The sequence below is a fragment of the Culicoides brevitarsis genome, chromosome 3, assembly GCF_036172545.1.
Source record: "Culicoides brevitarsis isolate CSIRO-B50_1 chromosome 3, AGI_CSIRO_Cbre_v1, whole genome shotgun sequence".
NCBI lineage: Eukaryota > Metazoa > Arthropoda > Insecta > Diptera > Ceratopogonidae > Culicoides > Culicoides brevitarsis.
This window is the reverse complement of record NC_087087.1, coordinates 17,615,932-17,638,819: the sequence shown is the minus strand read 5'-3', so window position 1 is coordinate 17,638,819 and position 22,888 is coordinate 17,615,932. Positions and strand designations below refer to the sequence as shown.

Below are 22,888 nucleotides of genomic sequence, written 5' to 3'. Positions count from 1 at the left end.
AAAAAAAATCAATATTTTAAATATTTTTAAATTTTTAATTTTAAACCCCTATTTAATTTTATTTTTAAATATTTTTTCAGTTTTATGAAAATAATCAAAATACATGAAAGAGATCAAATAAATTTAAAAAAAAATTAATTAAAAAAAATTAATTTGAAAATAATTAGTTTTATTTAAATTTTAAAATATTTTTTAATTTTTTTTTTTAATAAAAATTTTAATTTTAAAAAATTTATAAATTTTAAGTTTTTCTTTAATTTTTTGAAAAATTTTGACGAAATAAAAATAATTATTTTGGATCAATTTCGAGACATTTACAAAAAATTTGTTTCACGAAATTCAAATAATTGATATTTATCTTACTTTTTTCTTTTTTCAATCCATTCAAAAAGAAAAATATCAATTTTTGTATCCAATCTAAAATATGATAGCCATGAAGATAAAATTTTCCCACAGAAAAAAAGCAACAGAATCGGAAAAGAATCCATCAAACAAACAAGAAAGAATTTATGACACTCAATATCTTTTTTTTTTGCAAAAAATAAAATAAAAACGTCCATAATCAATTATATTTATGTATTTTTCTTATTTTTCTCTCTTTTCAGCACACCAAAGTGGATGATCTCATAACATTATTAACGACAGACATAATGACACCATATGCTCCTTATTACATTTCAACGGCACCAAGCAAATCCAAAACAGCGACTCGTTGTCTGCAAAAGTGAACGAAGAATGTTTCTCACTTCATCAACCATCATCGTCGAAGTGAAAGGGGAAAATAATTAAAAAAAAAAAAAGTTGTCCTCCCCAAAAAAAACTTGAGTTTGAATCCATCAATTATTGGAATCCTTTTTGTTGTCCGGGGCAATTGAAAAATGTCTCCTCCGCAAAATGATTTATTGTCAATTGCGAAACGGAAGAAATTGTCGTCGTCACAAAGGGACAAATTCCGTCGCTTTCTCTCGACGTTATTAACGGCCGGTGCCACAATTTCGGTGACCCTTTATTTGTTACAACAACCCATGTTTGTTGCGTCCGAGGAGACATCTTCCATTACGACAAATCGCAGTAATAATTTAATACGAGAACAAATTAAGACAAACACAAATAGCAACCACAGCAGCAGTAGCAGCAACAGCAACTCCAATGATAGTAATAATAACATAACTAATGAAAAACAAATACCATTAGTACGACTGCCATCAAATACGTTACTCAAATATACAGCTTACAAGGATGTATCAATACTACATTTTCGCATTCCCGTGGACACACAAACGGCATTGTTTAGCTTTAAGGCGTACGAGGAATCCAAAAGTGCCTTTAGTAAGTATTATTTTTGCCGCTTTTCAAAATTATTTTGAAAAAAAATCAATTTTCTGTCTTTCTTTTTGGTCTGTCCGTTTGTCCGTAGCGATGTGTCTTTGTTCATTTTGCTAATTCAAACTTTTTTATAAAGAAGTATGAATTAGTTTTGTAGGCAAATTTTTTTTCAATAAAAATATGACAGCATGGTTGAATTAGCAGAAGACGAATTAAATATTTTAAAAAATTTAACCGTTGGAAATTTTTAAAAGAATTATTTTTTCTTGGAAAAATTGGAAAATCAAAGTTCGAAAAAAACTTGAAAAAAATTTTTATTAAAATTAAAATAATCAGGAGATTCTCTTGAGTAATGTGGAAAAATAAAATTTGAGAAAATTTTTGGGAAAAATCATGGAAAATTTAAATCCGGTTAAGCAATTCGGTTTAATGAGTCCCGTTAACTCTCGTTTCTTTATTTAAATTTTTCATAAAGATAATACGTCGTTTTATTGCTCACAGTAAATATTTCAGAGGTAATCAAAGCGCGTTAAATAAATAATTCAACAGTTACAGACATGTCAAGAAAAAAATTGGAATCCTTGTCGATCGGTGCTCAATTTTTATCATCATTTTTTTTTTTGTTATCGAGAAATCGTTTCACGGCAACCTTATCCTTTCATTCAGTTATTTTTTTTTTGCTTTACAAGACAAATAAATATTTACGTTCATGATAAGTGGCTTGAGCTTGTTGAAGAAAAAAAAATCTTGAGAATCGATGTTATAAAGCAAAAGAGTGGGAGAGATATTGATTTTCATTTCATTTTATTCAAACATACATCAAAATAAAAAATGAAAAAAAAAATGTTTTAAAATTGTTAAAGCGAGTTACGGGAGCGCTTTTATTTTTTCATGATATTTTTTTCTTTAACCCATTTGTGGCCATTTTGAGAAAACGTTGGAATTTTTTGATGAAATTTGGTATAGTGAGAGCCATTTAGACTACAAACAATACTGCATTGATAGCTGTGGCCTAACATAGAGAAACATGGTTTTCGGCCAAATTCATTATAATTTTTAAATTTTTAAAAACCAAATGTTTGCTCAAAAATTTAATTTTTAAATTTAATTAATATTTCTTGGATTTTTAATTTTTTGAGCTAAACCTAAATTTGCCAAAAACTTTTTAAAATAAAATAAATGAAATTCGGATACTTTTGAGGTCGTGTTAATTTAGTTTTCCTTATTTTTGAACAATTTTGATGTAATTTTTCTTTTTATGCCCCCCTCAGAGCATCGCTTTGTGAAGAAAAAAGTTCATGTCAATATTTGTTTGCACTTTTAAGCTCTTTTAAATTAGTTTAGAGGTGTTTTTAGACAATTAAACATCATAACCACTCTTTATTTGTGGAACTTTAATATTTCATATATTCTACCTTTAATACTGTCTATTGGCTGACGTTGCGTTTTCGCAACACCGATGTTTGCGAGCATATCTCAGTCAATAAAAGGGCAAATTTCACCAAATTTCCGCATGGATGTGTTAGTTTTAGTGCTAAATTATATCCCCAATGGATTTTTTTCTGAATTACTAAAAATTTTTCCTCCGAAAATTGCGTTTGAAAAACCATGCAAAAAACAACCCTTTTCTTATCATTGGCCAAATTGATAACGAATTCAAAAAGTTGGTCAAGTTTCAACAGAAATTGTTAAAAAAGGCTTAAACTTTCACATCCAATTCAAATTTTGAGCCAAACTTAAGAAATTCTAACAAATATCAATGCCTAAAAGTAGTGTTTGGGTTAATTAAAAATTATTTTTTTAATATTTATTTATTATTTTTTAATTAATAATATATTTAATAATTTATTAAAAACATTTAATAAATTTAATTAATATTTCTTGGATTTTTAATTTTTTCAACCTAAAATTGAAAAACTTAGTTAAAATAAAATTGATTTGAATAAAAAATTCCAATTTAATAAAAATAAAAATAAATAAAAAATCTCTAGAAAAAATATAAAATATTTTGATTGAAAACCATAAAATTTCCAGTTTTTGTTAAAATCACAAAAATATTGAACTAATTGTTTTTTATCAAGATTTTTAGATGAAAAAAAAAACAAAAAATTCCATATTGACAATTTTAATAACTTTTAGATTAAAAATTAAAATTTTAAATTAAAATAAAAAAGAATAAAATTTTATCTTTAAAAAAATATTAAAATTAATAATTAAAAAATATTTTTTTATGATAATTTTTAATGAAAAAAAAATCGGATGGACGAAAGAAAAAAAAACAGAAATATTTCATACGAAACGCATTAAAAAAAATGAAATAAAAGTTTAAGAAGATTTTTCAAGGGGATTGGATAAATATACAATTTTTGCGTACATGCCTGAAATGAAAAGTAAATAAATCAAATGAAATCCAGAGAACAAACAAATCAAAATCACTTTTTTTTGCTGCCTACTTTTTTTCTCTCGTCTTTTTTTCCTTTCGACAAATCAATAATAATTTATATTCGACTCGATTCGCTTTCATGCAAAGCAGGTTGTTGTTGACGTTGTCGTTAGATTTTCGACAATTTACACAAAATTCGTATAAAAGGAGAGATTTAAAATGATGGCATACCTTTTTTCTGCTCCTCGTTTGTCCCACGATGATGATGACGATGATGTAAGGATGTGAGGAATATTTTTTGATCGATTTCTGAATGACGACGAATTGATATTCAACTCTTGTCGTCATGCAAAATATCTGCTCAGGTACAAGAAAAGATTTTTTTTTGCTTACAAAAGACGTCTGAGAGCCATTGCGAAGACATTTTCCCATTAAAACGAGGAAAAATTATAAGAAAATCACATAATAATAACGAGCAGCACACTTACAATGGGAAGCAAAATAGGGAAAAAAGGTCTCGATATCACATACGCATGGTAATATATAAACCAATTTAGCTCATTATTATATTTATAAAATGTAATGTGAACACCTTTCTATAATGCGAGAGATTATAATGATGGTTTTTCTTTCGTAGAACCAGATTTTTCGCTCTTCCTCTTGCGAAAAAAGTGGAGACCAAATTTTTGTCAACTTTAATTTCACGAGTCATTTAATTCATTCGGGAAATGAGGCGGGCGTCAAACGGAAAATAGGAAATATAATTGCTTTGATCTTCATCGTCGCGTCTTTGTCATAAAAAAAAAGTGAAATAGAAAATAAATATAAAAGGAGGAAATTAATGAATATAATGAAAAGGCAAAGTCACACTTTGTCACACGACAAAAATTATACGTAAAAGTATTATTAAGACGGAGTGACAAGCCAATTTATCGAGTTTTAAGGCTCAATATTTCTCCATTGAATGAACATTTTTTTTTGGAAGAATGTGTTGTTCAGGAATTTTTTACATTTCTTCGATATAAAAATTTTATAAGTCTATAAAAATACCAAATATTGAAAAATATTTTCTATTTGATGTTTTTTTTATTTTTCAAAGTTTTTTCTCTTTTAGAAAATGTTTTTTAAAAAAATTAAAAAATTTAATTAAAAAAAAAAAAATTAAAAAATAGTCAAAAATTAATTGAATACAAAAAAGTGAAAAAAAATTAGTTCAAACCTTTTTGTTGCTAAAAAGTTTTAATTAAAAAATAAAATGAATAAAAACAAATATAAATATTTTTATTAAAAATTTAAAAATTCTTAAAATATAAATATTTAATTTTTATAAATAAAAGAAAAAAAAAGTATTTAAAATAATATTTAAAAAAATATTTTCTTTGTCTAAAGAACGACTTACTATACCGCATTCCGATATTAAATACCTACTCTTTATTGTAGTCCTCACTTTACAATTTCATAATCCTCATTTCAATTTTCCGAACTTTTTATCAACTACAGACTTTTTCCATTGAAATGCATATATTTCATAATTTTGTACCCCTAATTTCACATTTTCGTACTCCTCATGGCCCTTTCACAATTCCATACACCTCACAACCCAAGGGACTGCCCACAGACCTTCAGGATCCTCACACACACACAAATCGAGTTCAATACAGCATTTTTTCTTCAAATTGCGGTAAAAATTTTTTCATGACCGAATATTCGGAAAAGAAGAAAAACGGTCATGAGATTTTTCAAGTCAAGATCTAACAAACTTTTGATAAATTTCAAAGCTAAAATTGAATAAATATTCATTCTAAAGATGATTTTCATCGAAATCTCCTTGATTTTTGAAAAATTTTGGGGCACAGCGTTACTGACACACACACACTCACACATACGACAAGTCAAATTTAATACCGCATTTTTTCTTCGAAATGCGGTAAAAAGAACAAAAAACCCTTTTCAGAAAAAATATAAAAATCAAATTATTTTTTTTATATTAAAAATTCTCAATCTTGAACATTTTCTTTTATGCACATTATCAATTTTTTTTTTTAAATATTTTATTATAAATTTTATTTATTATAAATAACTCTCAAGAAGAAGTATTTAAAAAAAGATTTCTTTTAACAAAAAATCACTGAGCTAAAAAAATCACAATAATTTTCCTCTCACTTATCAAACAATAATTTTCTCGTGAACTTTACTTTCTCTTCCATTTAAATTTTCCACAAGAATTCAAACAAAAATGTAATAAAATGCTATAAAAAACAAAAAGTGAAAGTTTGTAAAAATATTTTATTAATAATAATAATTTTTTATTGTCTTCGAGCAAAGAATAGCAACCTGAAATCTTATTTCCATACAATTTTGTGTTACTCTAATTTTCTTGCGGTTATTTTCTTCCCTCCTTTCATTTTCCATTTTGTTCTACATTGAATGCGATGACATTGTTCTCATTCATTCTTTCGCACAATATTTGCCAACTTGCAAAAATTATTTGCAAAAGTAAGACTTTTTTGTCTTGCTTGTCGAATCAACCAGATTTATATCATCATTTTTTTCGTCTTTCTTTGTACCTCTTACGTTCGTTTACGAGATAAGGCCGTTTCTATTATCATCTCATACATAATTTGTGTGTTTTGTTTTTCTCCGTGACACGAAATAGGGTGAGACGAAATTTTTTGATATTTTGTTTTCGGAGGAAAATCATTATTTTGGTTATTTGTTGCAGTCTAGCAATTTTTGACATACACCAAGTCGAGATATAAAGACAAAGTTAACATTGGTCATAAAAGAAAATGGAAAAATTCCGTCTGTTTCGTCCCAACTTTACTTTTTGTCTGTGTTCGTGTGTGTGTGTGTGTTTTTTTTATAGTACATGAATGATGTTTTTCCACATCCTTCTATTTTTGTTACATTTTTAATATGTAGCCTTCAACAAAACTCGACTCAAATATTTAACATAAACCAAACATATTTTTCTTTGTTCAATCCGTGTGTCTGTGTGTCGTTTTGCCGTATGGGTCTTGCCAAATAAGTGACTGGCAAAAGGAGCGAGAGATGAGCAGACATATTGACTACAACTACATTCCACACAACAACAACAAGAATTTTATGTGTTTTCTTTTCAACTTTTTTTTGTTGGGTTTTTCTTTGTTCTGAAACTTTTGACGGCGGCATGTCATCAACTAAGGGCATTGTCGACACCTCATTACTTACATTATGACTTTTAGATCTCGTTAGCTTTTTGGGATATTCTCTATTACCCTACGGATTGAAATGGAGCGAGATTGACATCTTTAGTTATATGAGTTAACTTTCTTAGGAGTTATTCAATTTTAGCCACAAAAAAGAGGTTTCAAGGGATTGAAACAACCTTCAAAATATTAAAATAATCACTTGAAGGAATCATATTAACAACCTGAAGGACCAAAATGGTTGGACAAATGAGGTTCCATTTGGATATTTAATCCATTGAGGAGCTAAATAAATCTACTTCAGCAGATCCACCAAATATATCCGAAAGAATTCGTCAAATGGCTCATGTCTTTTTCAGTTTTTAGTTTTAGCTTTTCGTAAACCCATAAGTGGCATCTCAAGTGAAGTTACAAAGGTATTTTTTATTTGTGGATTAAACACTCATAGTGACATCTTCTCCCTTCAGCGTTTCCATTACCTTACGACAGAGAGCCTCCTCATATGAACATTTTCTTAGTACATTCATTTATTTATAGTTTTTTGAGAATAAGAAGGGAAATGAGAGGTGTTGGTAAGAGTCAATCGCTAGCCTTTACATCAACGATTCAACTGGCATGAAAAATAAAGTGATTTGTTTGTTTGATACGGAAAAATTCTCTTGTAGTTTCAATAGGACTTTTTTCTATCCTCAGCAACTTTGAGATAAATAAGCAGATGAGATGTAATAGCTTCGCGAAATAATGTTACAAAGCTTTCGATTGCCTTAAGGTTGGAAGGCAATCGCCCGAATATAAAGTTGGTCATCCAATAAATGAGTGAACGTTGGCTATCATTTGCCTTGTAGTACCGCTCTTTGAATGTTAGAACCTGGTTTATCCGATTGCAGTAGTTTTACCTTTTGCAAAAATAATTTTCCTTATATAGAATGACTCTATTCACGTATTTCAAAGAGTGTTAAAAATGTCTTTTAAGATGATAGTTAGATTGATCCCTTAAGATTCTCAAGTAAAGAAGTTTATTTCATCTCGTTTCAGAATTGTTCTGGCAAAATTGATTTGTTGGATATGCAGTTGATGAAACTTATGAACTTCGAAAAAAAATTTAAAAAAATAATTAAATTACAAGGAGTTAAAACTTTAAAGTCAATCTCATACCTTTTCAATCCGCAGGGCAAGTCACTTCATCACAATAAATTTAAGTCGAGTAATTGAGCTTAATGTCAATATTTCAAGGCATAATGGTGGTGTGTTGACTTTTAAAATTACTTTTTCGTGATTAATGTCTTCGCATCGCCCGAAAAATGTACATTTATTGCCTGCCGTTAATGGCGTTCAAGACGTATTCTATTGTGACGCGTACCACCGAAAATCCCTCGTAAATCACTTGATAATCGTTTATTGGGGCAGGAGTCCATCTTCGGTGTTGCCTCCTTTTTCCTCACTCACACACATCACATTTATTACGGTTCAAAACCGATAATGAGTGGTTTGCGCTAAAATTTGTAGCTCGGCGGTAAATTGACAAATATTAACATTCTCTCTTTTTTTTGTTTATTTGCAGCTCGCCAATGTACTCCACAAGACATAACTCTACATTTGAAAGCTGGCAGTTATCCTGTCATTAGTCCAGAAAATATTACCTTTCCGAAGCATTTTTTAGATGCCGATCAACGGTAAGTATGCGGAACAACTGAAAAAAAAAATACAAAAATAAAAGCGAATTGAAGCAATATGTTAAAAATGTCGACCGGTGCTCACTTGGCTGAGTGTATCGTTCCATTAAAACAATGAAATTTCTAACGTTAACACAGCAAAGCCAGAAAAAGCAGCCGGAAAACGTTTAAAAAATTATTTTTCAAGTCCGCCATTCTAATGCCTTCCTCGTGTATTCAGAAATTCTCTTTTGTTGTGTTGCTCCATTTTTTTTTATTTTTTTTCTCAATTACCTTGAATGAGAGCAAAAAATTAACAAGGAAAAAAAATTCCACGCACATTAAAAATTAAAATATAATTTCACTCAAATGTGATGCATAATTCAGGCATTTTTTCCATTTTATTGGAATGTATCGGAATGAATAGCAAATGGCATGCCGTGCGACCCGATATGTAAATGTTCGTCGGTCTTGTGCTTATTTCGCTTATCAGAAACCAGGAAAAAAACATACTCACAAAATGTTCGTGTTTGACTTAAATTTCTTCATTTAATGTTTTTTTTCTCTCTTTTATTTGCAGTTATGAGATCCATACGCTTCAGTTCAAGTCGGATGGGCAAATGCGGCGTTTGAGCATAGAGTAAGTGATGGTTTTTTTTCTAGGAAAAAATATTTTACGGGCAGAGGATTTTGTTCTATGAGTCCAATATTCTTATGAAAAGTACCTTTTGAAAATAAGTTCATCAAGTTCAGAAGAGAGCTTAGAGAAAATTTACATAGAGAATTTTAGCTCAAAAACGAGAATTAATGCAAAATTTTGATATGTTAAGAGGCATACCAGGTCAGAGAAGTTTTAGTGAAAAATCAAAATTTGAATTTTCAGTGCTTATGAGTAATTTCAAAATTAATTTAAAAATTTATTGTTCCTTAAAAAAAGTCAAATGAGGACGTACACTTTTCTCTATAAAAAAATTATTTTTTTTTAGAAAAAACCTTTTTATCTTATTTTTTATAGATTTTCGATAACTTAAAATTTTTGCACTAAAAATATTTCAAAAAAAAAAAGAAAAAATATTAAGTTAAGATTTATTTAAATTTTTGACATTTTTAATAATATTTAAGCGCAAAATAAAAAAATTTTAAAATAAATAAGATACATAGTTTTTTAATTAAAATTTATTTTTTAAAAATTAAAATATTTTTTTGATAAATTTTAAATTATTGCTAAAAATTACGTTAAATTAATTAAAATTTAATAAATAAAAAGTCGTAAATGGATGGCGCAACAATAAATTAAAAAAAATAAAATAAATAATTAATTAAAATTATTTTTTAAAAATTAAAAAATTTAAAGAAAAAAATTAAATTAATTTATATTTGAATAAATTAATTATAAAATTTTAAGTTTTAAATTTAATTTTAAATTGAATTTAATTTTTTAACATAAATTGTTTTAATTTGGTCATTTTATAAAAAAAAAAATAATTTTATTTAAATTTTTTTATTAAAACAAAAAAAACTATAAAACTCCCATTTTTGAATCTTAAAATTATTTTCAAGAACATAATTTAATATTTACTTTGTATGGATAATTTGACCAAATTTTAAAAATAAATAATATTTTTTTTTAATTGAATTTTTTCAATTTTTTTGCCAATATTTCAGGCAAGGCAATTTTAAATAAAAATTTTTTTTTGCATTAAACCTATCTTGGTTTAAAAATTTAGATTAAAAAAAGAGTCTAAATAAATTTTTAACTAATTTTTTTTACCTATAAACAGAGGTAGAAGCTCCATTAAAAGATTTTCCATTTTGTATTTCATACATTTCCTAAAACGGCATTAAGGTATTGAAAATGTACAAAATAATCCGAAGCAATTGCATTTCATTTGCATTTCACTCAAAGCAAAAAATTAGATTATATCCGTTTTGTGGGAAATTCTCTCTATTAACCTTTTGCAAATTCAATTATTTCCGAGACTCGTACTCATAACGAATGCAAAACGAATGAAAAAGCACATAATAATGATCGCATTAGGAATAAAAACGATAATTTCCTTGTCGTCTTGCATTGCCATGATTCTATTCAATATTCATAACGTTTTGTGTGCCGAACGTTTTGTAACACTCACATAAATATTTCTGTCTCTCTCGTCGATGTGACAAAAGCTTTTCCTCACACACACACACATTGTAGGCAAGCGGCAGCAGGAGCAACAGAGAGACACACATGCATAATAAAATAATGATATTGTTTTATGACACACTGGTACAAATGAAAATGTTCGCATTTCAAGAGAGAGAGTTGTTAACTGTTTTTTCTCGACTTCAACTTTGGATGTGAGTTGGACGCTCGCAAATGCCGTTCTCTCGGTGCCGGCAGAATCACAAAATATTACACATTTTTAGTCCACTTAACAAACAGATTTATGTATGATAAAAATTCAAAACACGCACTCAACTTAATTCTCATAGTGGTTCGATGAACAAAATCCTTCGCAATTTATTTTTAACAGTCACAGGCGAGGTACGCTACTTCTGAGAAAAATTCATGTCTCGAAATCGTTGAAAATTGATTTTAAAGGAGATTTTTAAGTTCTTTTGAAAAAAATATAGAAAGCTTAAACATGAATTTATTTTTTTCCAATTTTTTTTTAAATTTGATTTACAGAAATTTATAATTTAAAAAAAATCGAATAAATTTTTAATTAATTATTTTTAAAAAGTTTTTTTCGAACATTTAAAAAAAATAATAAAATTTTTTAAAATTTATTTTAATATATTTTCATTAAAAAAAATCTTTATAGAAAAAGATCTGAAATAATAATTTTTTTAAAAATAATTTTATTGAAAATATTTAAAAAAAAAATGATTTTTTGGGCATCATTTTGTTTTCTAAAAAAATTAAATGAATTAGAATTTTTTTTACTAAAAATTCAATTTTTTTAAAATATTTTTTTTATTAAAATTTTAAGTTATTTTCAATTTGATGAAAAATTTGTTAAAAAATATTTTGTTTTTTTTAAACTTTCAAAGAAAATTATAAAAAAAAATTTTTAATTTTTATTCGTTGTTTTTTTTTTAATTGAAAAAAATCAAAAGCTTTCTATCAAAATCAATTTCCGAAAATTTCTAAAAATTTTTGATAATTTTATTTGAAATTTTTAATAAATTTGACTAAATATTAAACTTTTTAGAATTGCAAAATTTTATTATTTTACTTTGATGCTTTATTACGATTTTTAAAAAATTAATAAAAAGCGTTTTTCTATTAAATTTCCGCATTTTTCAAATTTTTCATGACATACCGCACGAATTTTTAGGTTTCGAGACCCAAATTTTTCACAGTTGTATCCTGTCTCGACCGTTTTATTTAGCCAACACACACACACACTCACATGTTCGCTTCAGTTTAGAAATGAACATGTGTTGCATTTATTATGGTAATCGATAATTTATACCATTATTATTTTCTTCTCTCCTTATGTTTGCTGCGAATCTCCTCCACACACAAAAATGAACGAACGACACACGTGCGGCTTGTGGATAAAATAATATAACAATTGGATTTGACTTCATTGTCGTGCCTGCACGTTGCTGCCTCTTTTTGTCGACATTTTTGTTTTGCTGCTGCTGCTTCTGGTATTATTATTATTGTTATGTCGTGCCTGGCCGAGCAGTGGACCAAAGTTTGGAAATTGGTTTGGAATTGGCTTCATTTCGTGGACAGATCCCAATAATGAGCGCATCGAACAGCAAGGTGAGTACTTTTAATTCATGCAAAATGAAGTTTTTTTTTTCAGTTAAAAATGGAAATCTGAATAAAAAGTGGGAGAAAAGAGAAAAAAATTATTTTACACTTTTTATTTTCGTTTGAATAAATTTTTAAGTAGGCGAAAAAAAAGTTGATGATCATCATAATAATTGTAAAATATGATGTTTTTTTTCCGAGATTTTTTTTTGTATTTCATATATTTTTTTAAATTTTTCATTAAAAAGAAGTTGTCGTTGACTGTTTTTTTTTGTTTGTCGCCCTTGATTAAATTTAAAGAACTTTAAAAAATAAAAACGCTTAAAAGAGTCTCCCTAAAAATTAAATTGAAAAAAATGAAAATTTTTGGGCTTTTACGTTCAAAAACATTCGAAAATGACACAAAATTTCGAAAATCTGTTTTTATTAAATAGGTTCAACAATTTCAAGTTTTAAATTAAAAAAAAATCCAAAATATCTTTTTTTTATAGGTTAAAGTTAATTTAAATATTTGATAGGTGCAATGAAGTTAAAAGCTTTTGGAAATTTTCAGTAAGGCTGCTCAAAATGAAAATCAAAATAAAGTCCAAAATTTTTGAAAATTTTTGAAAAAAATTGAAATACTATTTTCATACAAAATGACAAAATTTTTAACTATTTTTTAGTGTTAAATATTTTTTATTAAATTTTTTTTATTACCTTTTTTGAGATTTGTTAATTTAAAATAGATTTCAAAATATTACATATTAAAAATTAAGGAAAAAAAAATTCATAAAAAATAAATACTGTCAAAAAAATTTGAAAAATAAATTCAGTAATTTTGTAAAAAAAAATTAAATAAGAAAGTTAAATTACGATTTTTTAAACAAAAATTATTAAAAATTTAAAACTTTTTAAAAAAAATTCTAAAAAAACCGCAATTTTTGATGAAATTTTTAACTTTTTTTTTGCCCCATTGGATTTTTGACTTTTAAAGTGGGGCGTCGGACTTTATTTTTGATTTTCATTTGGAGTGCCCTAAAGTTATTTAAATAAATGTTTTGATAGATGCAATGAAGTTAAAAACTTTTGAAAATTTTTGTAAAAATTAAACAAAAATTTTTTTTTTTGTATAAAAGAATTGTATAAAATTTTACGAATTTTATTTTCTTAATCTTAAATATTGAAAAAGTTTTCAAAAAATTATTGAATTGATATAATTTACTTCAAATATGTTGAATATTAATTTCAAGGATTTTAGGATTATTAGGATTTTCAAAAAATTTTAAAAACCTAAAACAAAATTTGTTTATAACCAAAAGCTTCAATTTTAGCCCGTTCCCGATTTTCCAGCTCAATACAGTATAATCTCCCAAAATGGGCACCCAAAATTCAAATAAGTGTACGAATTAGAGAATTTTTATTCTCAAATTGGGCACCTCCAAATTCATGAAAATATCATTTTTTTCGAGAAAATTTTTAATGTTTGGTCAGTTTTACCAAAAAAATTATTTAAATTAGCTGAATATATCATACTTAACAAAAAATTTCAACAAAAATAATAATTTTCTTTGAAAAATTAAAAAAAATTGTTTTCTTTGAATTCATTAAAACTTTGAGTGTTTTGTAGTATAAACTCTTTTTTATGACATTTTAGACAATTATAAACCATTTTTTATTGAAAATATTCTAAATAAACATAAAACTTGAATTTTTGGTTAAATTTTCATAGAAATTGGGGTGCCCAATTTCAGAATATGCCGAATCTCAGAATTGCCCATTTTGGGAGATTATACTGTATTTAAAAGTTCGTACGTGATTTTTAAATAAAAAAAAATTATAAAATTAACACGAACTTAGAGAACATAATAAAATCCGGGAACCGAATTAAAAAAAATAATTTTTGAGCATTCTTCAACAAAATTTTTTATTTTATTTTTTAAATTTATTTTTAATATTTTTTTTTAAATTTTATTAAAAAATATCTACTTTTTTGATCATAAATTTATAATAAATTTAAAAAATTAAAATTTATCTATCTTGATCTATCGTGACATTTAAAAAATTCCCAGGATTTAAGAACCCAAGAAAAAAAATTTCATAAAAACTATCATAGAATTGAAAAAAACGCGCTAATTACAATTTTAATTAAAACCATTTGAACCTACCTTTTTGAATAGTTAGCATCTCGCACTCTAAAAACGCAGTCAACGACACCACTTAAAAATCTGTCGCACGTTTAATGAGCTGCCTGCTTGCATTAAAAACTCGTTCAATGGCATAATCATCAAATTAACTGACACAATTTTCCACTTGCAGGTCTCTCGCCGTCCTGCGAAACGCTCTTGTTATCGGAAATGGCCGTCATTCAAATACAACCCATTATAATTCATCCCGAGTTGCTGCACACGAATCGTCTCTCGGTGAACAGCAGCGACGCCATGTGCTACAAATTCTATGTGCCGAGCAATGTTGCGATTGTAACGTGGCACATGCGAATAACAAAACCTTGTCAATCATGTCCAGACATGGGTTTCTACGTGCAATCAAATGGACTGCCGTCGCTCAAGTCCTACCTCCACAACACAATAATGGCTGTCAATCAGAGTGGCGAGGTGGCAATTGAATTTTATCCGCAAGAGAATGCCTGGCACTATGTCGACTTGGAATTCGTTCTAATTGACGGCAATGCGACTTCTTTCAATGGCGAAGTGGAATTTGCTGTTTCGCTGACATTCCATGAAGACACGGAAAATCTCGAAGAACCCGAAGAAGGCGAGGAGATTATCGAACGCGCTGGTCGCAAATTCGTTCATTATCCGTTGCTGCGACAAACGTACCGCGAATTTTTCATGTTTGACTACGACTTGTTGCCAGATGAGAATGGAACGGTTCCCGTTAGTCTCAATCTGACCGGAGGCATGCCAACTGCGATGAAATTCGATGTGGGCGATGTTTACGATATTGGAGGCACTTTAAGCTTCGCGATCGCTATGAAACTTGATATTAAGGGAAATTTCATCGAAAGTCCGCCACGGATTAAAGACGATGTCGATGACGGAGAATTGATTGCGGAGAAACTTGTCGATACGGAAGGCGGTTATGAGGAAACGAAAGTAATTTTGCACAGCAATCAAACAATTGTGATTTGTATGAGGCTGGAAGAGCCTGGGATTCCTCAATGGCCGGACAAATGCATTTATGGGAATTCAGTTTTTCCCGCGACGAGTGTCATTAACAATACGGACACAGATACAGGTGAGACCATTAATGCTAAGAAAATTATCTTCCAATTTTTTTGACAGAAAATTTCTTTAAGAAATCATTAAGAATTTGCATTGGGGCAAAATTTATGAATTTGCATTGGGGCAAACCTTAAAAATTTTATAATATCTAATGGGACGAAGTTCCGAATTGGGATAAAATTTAAAAATTTCCATTAGGGCAAAATTTATGAATTTGCATTGGGGCAAACTTAAAAATTTTAGAATGTTCAATGGGACAAAGTTTCAAATACGGACAAAATTAATAAATTTGCATTAGGGCAAAATTTATGAATTTGCACTGGGGCAAACCTTTAAAATTTTAGAATATCTAATGGGACAAAGTTTCAAATTGGGACAAAATTTAAAAATTTCCATTAGGGCAAAATTTATGAATTTGCATTGGGGCAAACTTTAAAATTTTAGAATGAACAATGGGACGAAGTTTCAAATTGGGACAAAATTTAAAAATTTCCATTATGAAGGGCAAAATTTATGAATTTGTGGGGCAAACCTTAAAATTTTAGAATATTAATACAAAGTTTCAAATTGGGGCAAACCTTTTAGAATGAACCATTTATAGAATTTCCAAATTGGGGCAAAATTTAAAAAATTGGGGCAAAATTTAAAATTTTAGAATGACAAAATTTAAAAATTTCCATTAGGGCAAAATTTATGAATTTGCATTGGGGCAAACTTTAAAATTTTAGAATGAACAATGGGACGAAGTTTCAAATTGGGACAAAATTTAAAAATTTCCATTAGGGCAAAATTTATGAATTTGCATTGGGGCAAACCTTAAAAGTATTTGAATGAACACTGGGACGAAGTTTCAAATAGGGACAAAAACTCTGAAATTTGCATTGGGGCTAAATTTTTAAATATGCATTAGGGTAAAATTTTAAAAATTTGGACAAAATTAAAAAATTAAGATGTTGCATTGGGGCAAAATTCTAGAAATTTCGTTTTTTTTTTAATTTTTAGGGCAATTGTTTCTTAAAAAAAACATTTTTATTTTTCTTTTAAACTTACAGGTACCGGCCTAATCCACGTCCCATTCCCCGAAAGTGGCAAATGGTGGGTAACTTTGGGCCTCTTTTGTCATGGCGCCGAAACCGCAGCTCGTGTCACCATAATCGACAGTGTCAAAGAGTTTATCAAGAAAAATATGGATTTATTATACGACATGGACCACTCTTGTTCCTGCGCAAAGGCAAAAACGCAGTATATCGACTGCTTATTACGCGAAAAATGCTTGGCAGCGCTAAATGAAACGGAAACGCTCAAAATTAAGGAATGCATGATGGACAGCAAATGCACAGATCGGTATCAAGAAGTTTCGCGCCTTTTCGAAGTGCATCAGAAATTTGTGACGGAACAAGGTGTTGCCACAGATCACACGTGCAACTCGACGGTCGTGTTCACGATCAGTTCGTCGCCATGCGTTGCTGGCAGATGCGGCAGGAACGGAAGGTGTTACCACTACATGTCGGGCGGATTTGTGTTCAGCACGTGTTTATGTCTCCGGAATTACCGCGGATGGGATTGCACGGAAGACAGTCAAGTGCCGTCCAGCTTGTCGCTCCTCGTGGCATCACTCATGTTGACACTCAGCAACTTACTTTTCATTCCGAGCATTTATTTTGCGATTCGTCGCGAGTACTACACCGAATCTGTGATTTATTTCTTTGCCATGTTCTTCTCGACGTTCTATCATGCCTGCGATTCGGGCGAGGAGGAATACAGTTTTTGTCTCGTCAAAATTGGCGTGTTGCAATTTTGCGATTTCTACTGTGGACTTCTTGCGATTTGGGTGACCTTGATTGCCATGTCGCACATTCGACAGACCCTTGTCTCACTTCTTCACATGTTTGGCGCCATTTTGCTGGCATTCGGCACGGAGTTGAATAAGCAATCTTTGTGGGTGTTTTTGGCGCCGGCACTCACGGGCGTTTGCATCATCTCGTTCAGTTGGGGCTTTCGGTGCCGCAAAACGAAGAAATGGTTTCCTTCCAAGAATTATCTGGCCTTGTATTTGCCGCTCGGTGCGATTCTTGTGATGATCGGACTCGTTTGCTACGCATTCCTCCAGACGAAGCAAAATTACCACATTGTTCACTCGATTTGGCACATGGTCATGGCACTGAGTCTCTTGTGTCTCCTGCCGAATCGCGAGACTTTTAAACCAAAGTGCTAGCATCCGGTCACCATTTATTTACTGGATTCAGACAATTCGTCCTCAAATAACTGTTAGGTTAAATGGTCATATTGCACGAAGAAAAAATAAATGCACTCTATAAAAATTATAAAAAAAAATAAAGAAAAAAATCAAAATTAATGTCATGAACAGCAAATGGACCGAATTTACTGATTTTGAAATATTAATTAAAATAAGTACCTATTTATTATGAAAGTTATTATCATTACAACAAAAAACAGTAAAAAGTTTCTCTACGAACGAAAAATTAAAAAAAAAAATAATTATGAAAAAAAAATAGAAAACTGTGAACAAAAATTGAGTGGAAATTTAGAACGTATTTAGATGTAAAATAAAAAAAAATATGACAAAAAAAAATAAAAAATAATTGTAATAAAACTGCACGATTAACTTGTAATAGGAAAAGTTAATAAAATGGAAAAATATTTTACAGAAAATGTGTTGCTGATTTTTAAATGGCTTCAGAGGATTATTTTTATTTTACTCCTTTGAATGAGGTAAATAATAATTTTTTAATGATTTTTTATTTTTTCTGTCGTTTGCTAAAAATTATAGCCTCTGATTTTTTTGCAAGTCATTTTTTGACCAGTTTTAAGCCTAAAATTGAATAAATATTCATTCTAAAGATGATTTCTGATCATATTGGGTCGATATTTGACGAAACAAAAAAATCAGAGTTTGGATGTAAAAACGCTGATTTTTTTACATGTCATTTTTTGATCAGTTTTAAGCCTAAAATTACATAAATATTCATTCTAAAGATGATTTCTGATCATATTGGGTCGATATTTGACGAAACAAAAAAATCAGCGATTGGAAGTAAAAACGCTGATTTTTTGCAAGTAATTTTTTGATCACTTTTAAGCCTAAAATTGAATAAATATTCATTCTAAAGATGATTTTTGTTCATATTGGGTCGATATTTGACGAAACAAAAAAATCAGCGATTGGAAGTAAAAACGCTGATTTTTTTGCAAGTCATTTTTTGATAACTTTTAAGCCTAAAATTGAATAAATATTCATTCTAAAGATGATTTTTGTTCATATTGGGTCGATATTTGACGAAACAAAAAAATCAGCGTTTGGAAGTAAAAACGCTGATTTTTTTACAAGTCATTTTTTGATAACTTTTAAGCCTAAAATTGAATAAATATTCATTCTAAAGATGATTTCTGATCATATTGGGTCGATATTTGACGAAACAAAAAAATCAGCGATTGGAAGTAAAAACGCTGATTTTTTTAAAAGTAATTTTTTGATCAGTTTTAAGCCTAAAATTGAATAAATATTCATTCTAAAGATGATTTCTGATCATATTGGGTCGATATTTGACGAAACAAAAAAATCAGCGATTGGAAGTAAAAACGCTGATTTTTTTACAAGTAATTTTTTGATCAGTAAACGCTGATTTTTTTGGGTCGATATTTGACGAAACAAAAAAATCAGCGATTGGAAGTAAAAACGCTGATTTTTTTGATCATTTTTTTTTAAGCCTAAAATTGAATAAATATTCATTCTAAATATGATTTTTGTTCATATTGGGTTGATATTTGACGAAACAAAAAAATCAGCATTTGGTAGTAAAAACGCTGATTTTTTTTACATGTCATTTTTTGATCAGTTTTAAGCCTAAAATTACATAAATATTCATTCTAAAGATGATTTCTGATCATATTGGGTCGATATTTGACGAAACAAAAAAATCAGCGTTTGGAAGTAAAAACGCTGATTTTTTTACAAGTCATTTTTTGATCAGCCTAAAATTTTAAGCCTAAAATTGAATAAATATTCATTCTAAAGATGATTTTTGTTCATATTGGGTCGATATTTGACGAAACAAAAAAATCAGCGATTGGAAGTAAAAACGCTGATTTTTTTACAAGTCATTTTTTGATCACTTTTAAGCCTAAAATTGAATAAATATTCATTCTAAAGATGATTTCTGATCATATTGGGTCGATATTTGACGAAACAAAAAAATCAGCGATTGGAAGTAAAAACGCTGATTTTTTTGCAAGTCATTTTTTGATCAGTTTTAAGCCTAAAATTGAATAAATATTCATTCTAAAGATGATTTTTGTTCATATTGGGTCGATATTTGACGAAACAAAAAAATCAGCGATTGGAAGTAAAAACGCTGATTTTTTTACAAGTCATTTTTTGATAACTTTTAAGCCTAAAATTGAATAAATATTCATTCTAAAGATGATTTCTGATCATATTGGGTCGATATTTGACGAAACAAAAAAATCAGCGTTTGGAAGTAAAAACGCTGATTTTTTTACAAGTCATTTTTTGATCAGTTTTAAGCCTAAAATTGAATAAATATTCATTCTAAAGATGATTTCTGTTCATATTGGGTCGATATTTGACGAAACAAAAAAATCAGCGATTGGAAGTAAAAACGCTGATTTTTTTAAAAGTAATTTTTTGATCAGTTTTAAGCTTAAAATTGAATAAATATTCATTCTAAAGATGATTTCTGTTCATATTGGGTCGATATTTGACGAAACAAAAAAATCAGCGATTGGAAGTAAAAACGCTGATTTTTTTAAAAGTAATTTTTTGATCAGTTTTAAGCTTAAAATTGAATAAATATTCATTCTAAAGATGATTTTTGTTTATATTGGGTCGATATTTGACGAAACAAAAAAATCAGCGATTGGAAGTAAAAACGCTGATTTTTTTAAAAGTAATTTTTTGATCACTTTTAAGCCTAAAATTGAATAAATATTCATAAAATGATTCATATTCTAAAAATGATTTCTGATCTTTTAAGCCTAAAATTGTTCTAAAGATGATTTTGATCGATTTTGATGAAACAAATTTCCAAATTTAATTCAAAATTGTTTGTTCACATTAAATGTCATCGACGATTTGATTTGACATTTGTCTCTAATTACAAAATGCGACGTTTTTCTCTAAATTCTTAATATTATAAAAATAAAAATTTCGAAAAATCTTCATGAATGAGTTTGAGGGCCTTATTTTCAAGATCCCAGGGTCTTAAAAAAAGCTAATTTTGTCCCATTGCGTGTGAAAACAAGAAATTATTAAAAAATAATTATTTCCCGAATTTATTTTTTTATTTATACAATAATAACGGTCCCCAGCTTCTGTGATAATTCAAAAAAATCTTTGCTGAACATGCGCTGAACACAAAAATTCAAACGTGCTGAAAATCCGTTCCGTTATTCGTCAAGTACAAGTCGCCTTCACTCGTCGGCAAAAAAAGAAACAAAAGCAGGAACAAAGGTGAACAGGAACATCTTTTGACCTTTCTCGATCTGGAAGTAAACTTTGCATAGGTAATTTTTCATTGATTTCTAAATAAAAACTACAACAATAATAATGTTAAGTGTTCTTTACGTCATTCAAAGCTAATAATTAATATCTGTTACACTGAAGATAAAGTACACTACAAACTGCTGGCGAATGATAGTGAACTTGAAGTAGACAGCCGCGCATCGCTCAATATACATTGTCGGCATGTGTACATAAGTTAAGTAAACATTGCCATGAACTTTTAGCATAATGCGTCCCAGTTTCGTGTCAAACAAAAATTCAAATGCGAAAATTCTGTTAACGGAATTCTGCACCGAAAATTCATTCAATCAATCGCTTCTTTCGTCATTGCCGTCGTATTTTGTCGATATTTTGTTTTAAATTACTTTATTTACATTCATTTGTGAATTTTGTGTTGTTATTATAACCAAAATAAATGAATAAATTTTCCCGCACACACAAAAAATATGGGGAAGCAAAATACTCACATGTTCGGCATAAAGTGATGATTTCCACGCCGAAAAGTAGTTCATTGACGTTCGTTGCACCGGATATTTGCGCTTTTGTCATCGTGGAGTGCATCCGTGACCACATCTCAATTTCAAATTAATTTCTAAATAAACACAATATTTATTCATACATGAAGAACATGCACAAAAATGCTAATTATAAAAGTATGTCTTAACGTTTTCCAGAGCGCCGTCAAGTAACGTGCGTTGTTAGGAGAGTGTCAGGGTTGCCAAAAAATTTTAAATTAAACTAGAAATAATTGGTTTAAAATAATTTTTGACTTAAATTAAAATTTTATTAAAATAATTTTAATTTTTTCGACTTAAACTTAAGTTAACTTAAGTCAAAACTAAGTCACTTAAGTCAAAATTAAGTCCCTTAAGTTAACATTAAGACATAATAAAGAAATTTATTTACAAAATTAATATTTTTTATGAAAAAAAAATTAAAACTCATATGATTTTATTCTTAAATTTCAGCTTTTAAGTCAAAACGTTTTTTGAAACTTTATTGAAGCTTAAGTTTTGAAAATTTTTAAGTACTTAAAATAAGATAATTTTTTTTTTAAATTAAAATTAAAAAAATTATTTTAAGGTTTGGGCCTCAATTAAAAATTAAGTGAAATAATAACATTTTTTTGACCTAAAGTCAAGTCAACTTAAGTAATTAAGTAAAAAAGTCAAAAATTAATCAACTTATTCATTAACTTAAGCTTAAGTCTCATAAATATTTTAAGATACAGTTTAAGTAATATTTTTTTCGTCTTTAAAACTTAAATCAAAAGCTTAGAAAAATAAATAAATCTTAAACTTTGACTTAAATTAAAAATTTAATAAAATTAGGTTTTGTAATTTTTTTGACTTGAACTTAAGTTAAAATTAAGTCACTTAAGTAAAAATCAAAAAATAAAGAATTTTTTTTAATTAAAATTAAAAAAATTTGTTGACTTAAATTTGAGTCACTTAAGTCAATTTAAGTCACTTAAGCCAACTTAAGTCAACTTAAGTCACTTAAGTGAAATTAAAGAACTAAATTTACAACAAATTTCAACAAAATCTGATATTCTTTGTCAAAATTTAAAACTTAATGGAATTATTTTTAAACTTAGGTCTAAGTCAGTTTAAATATTTTTCTTTCTTCTACTCAATCTGCTCAAATCTATAAGTTTTTAAGTACAATTTTTTTCGTCCCTAACTTAAACAAAAAAAAGGCTCAAATTAAAAATTTAGTAAAATAATTTAAAATTTTTACTTAAATTTAAAAAAAATGCAAACGCAGAGCTGCCAAACTTTTTAAGTAAAATATCAGCTTTTGACTTAAGCTAAGTAATAAT

The 22,888-nt window shown here is 28.3% G+C and overlaps 1 protein-coding gene across 2 annotated transcripts in view; it reads left to right on the top strand.

The window, feature by feature from the left end:
• Positions 1-18,067, top strand: part of LOC134833556 (post-GPI attachment to proteins factor 6) — a 57,560-nt gene extending 39,493 nt beyond the window's left edge. For both annotated transcript variants that reach the window (XM_063847916.1, XM_063847917.1), the window contains exons 2-7: positions 606-1,329; positions 8,459-8,570; positions 9,130-9,189; positions 12,230-12,309; positions 14,599-15,537; positions 16,577-18,067. In XM_063847916.1, coding sequence (XP_063703986.1) covers positions 879-1,329; positions 8,459-8,570; positions 9,130-9,189; positions 12,230-12,309; positions 14,599-15,537; positions 16,577-17,739 — 2,805 coding nt within the window. In that variant the 5' untranslated portion in view covers positions 606-878 and the 3' untranslated portion in view covers positions 17,740-18,067. The remainder of the gene's footprint in view (positions 1-605; positions 1,330-8,458; positions 8,571-9,129; positions 9,190-12,229; positions 12,310-14,598; positions 15,538-16,576) is intronic.
• Positions 18,068-22,888: the final 4,821 nt, after the last annotated feature.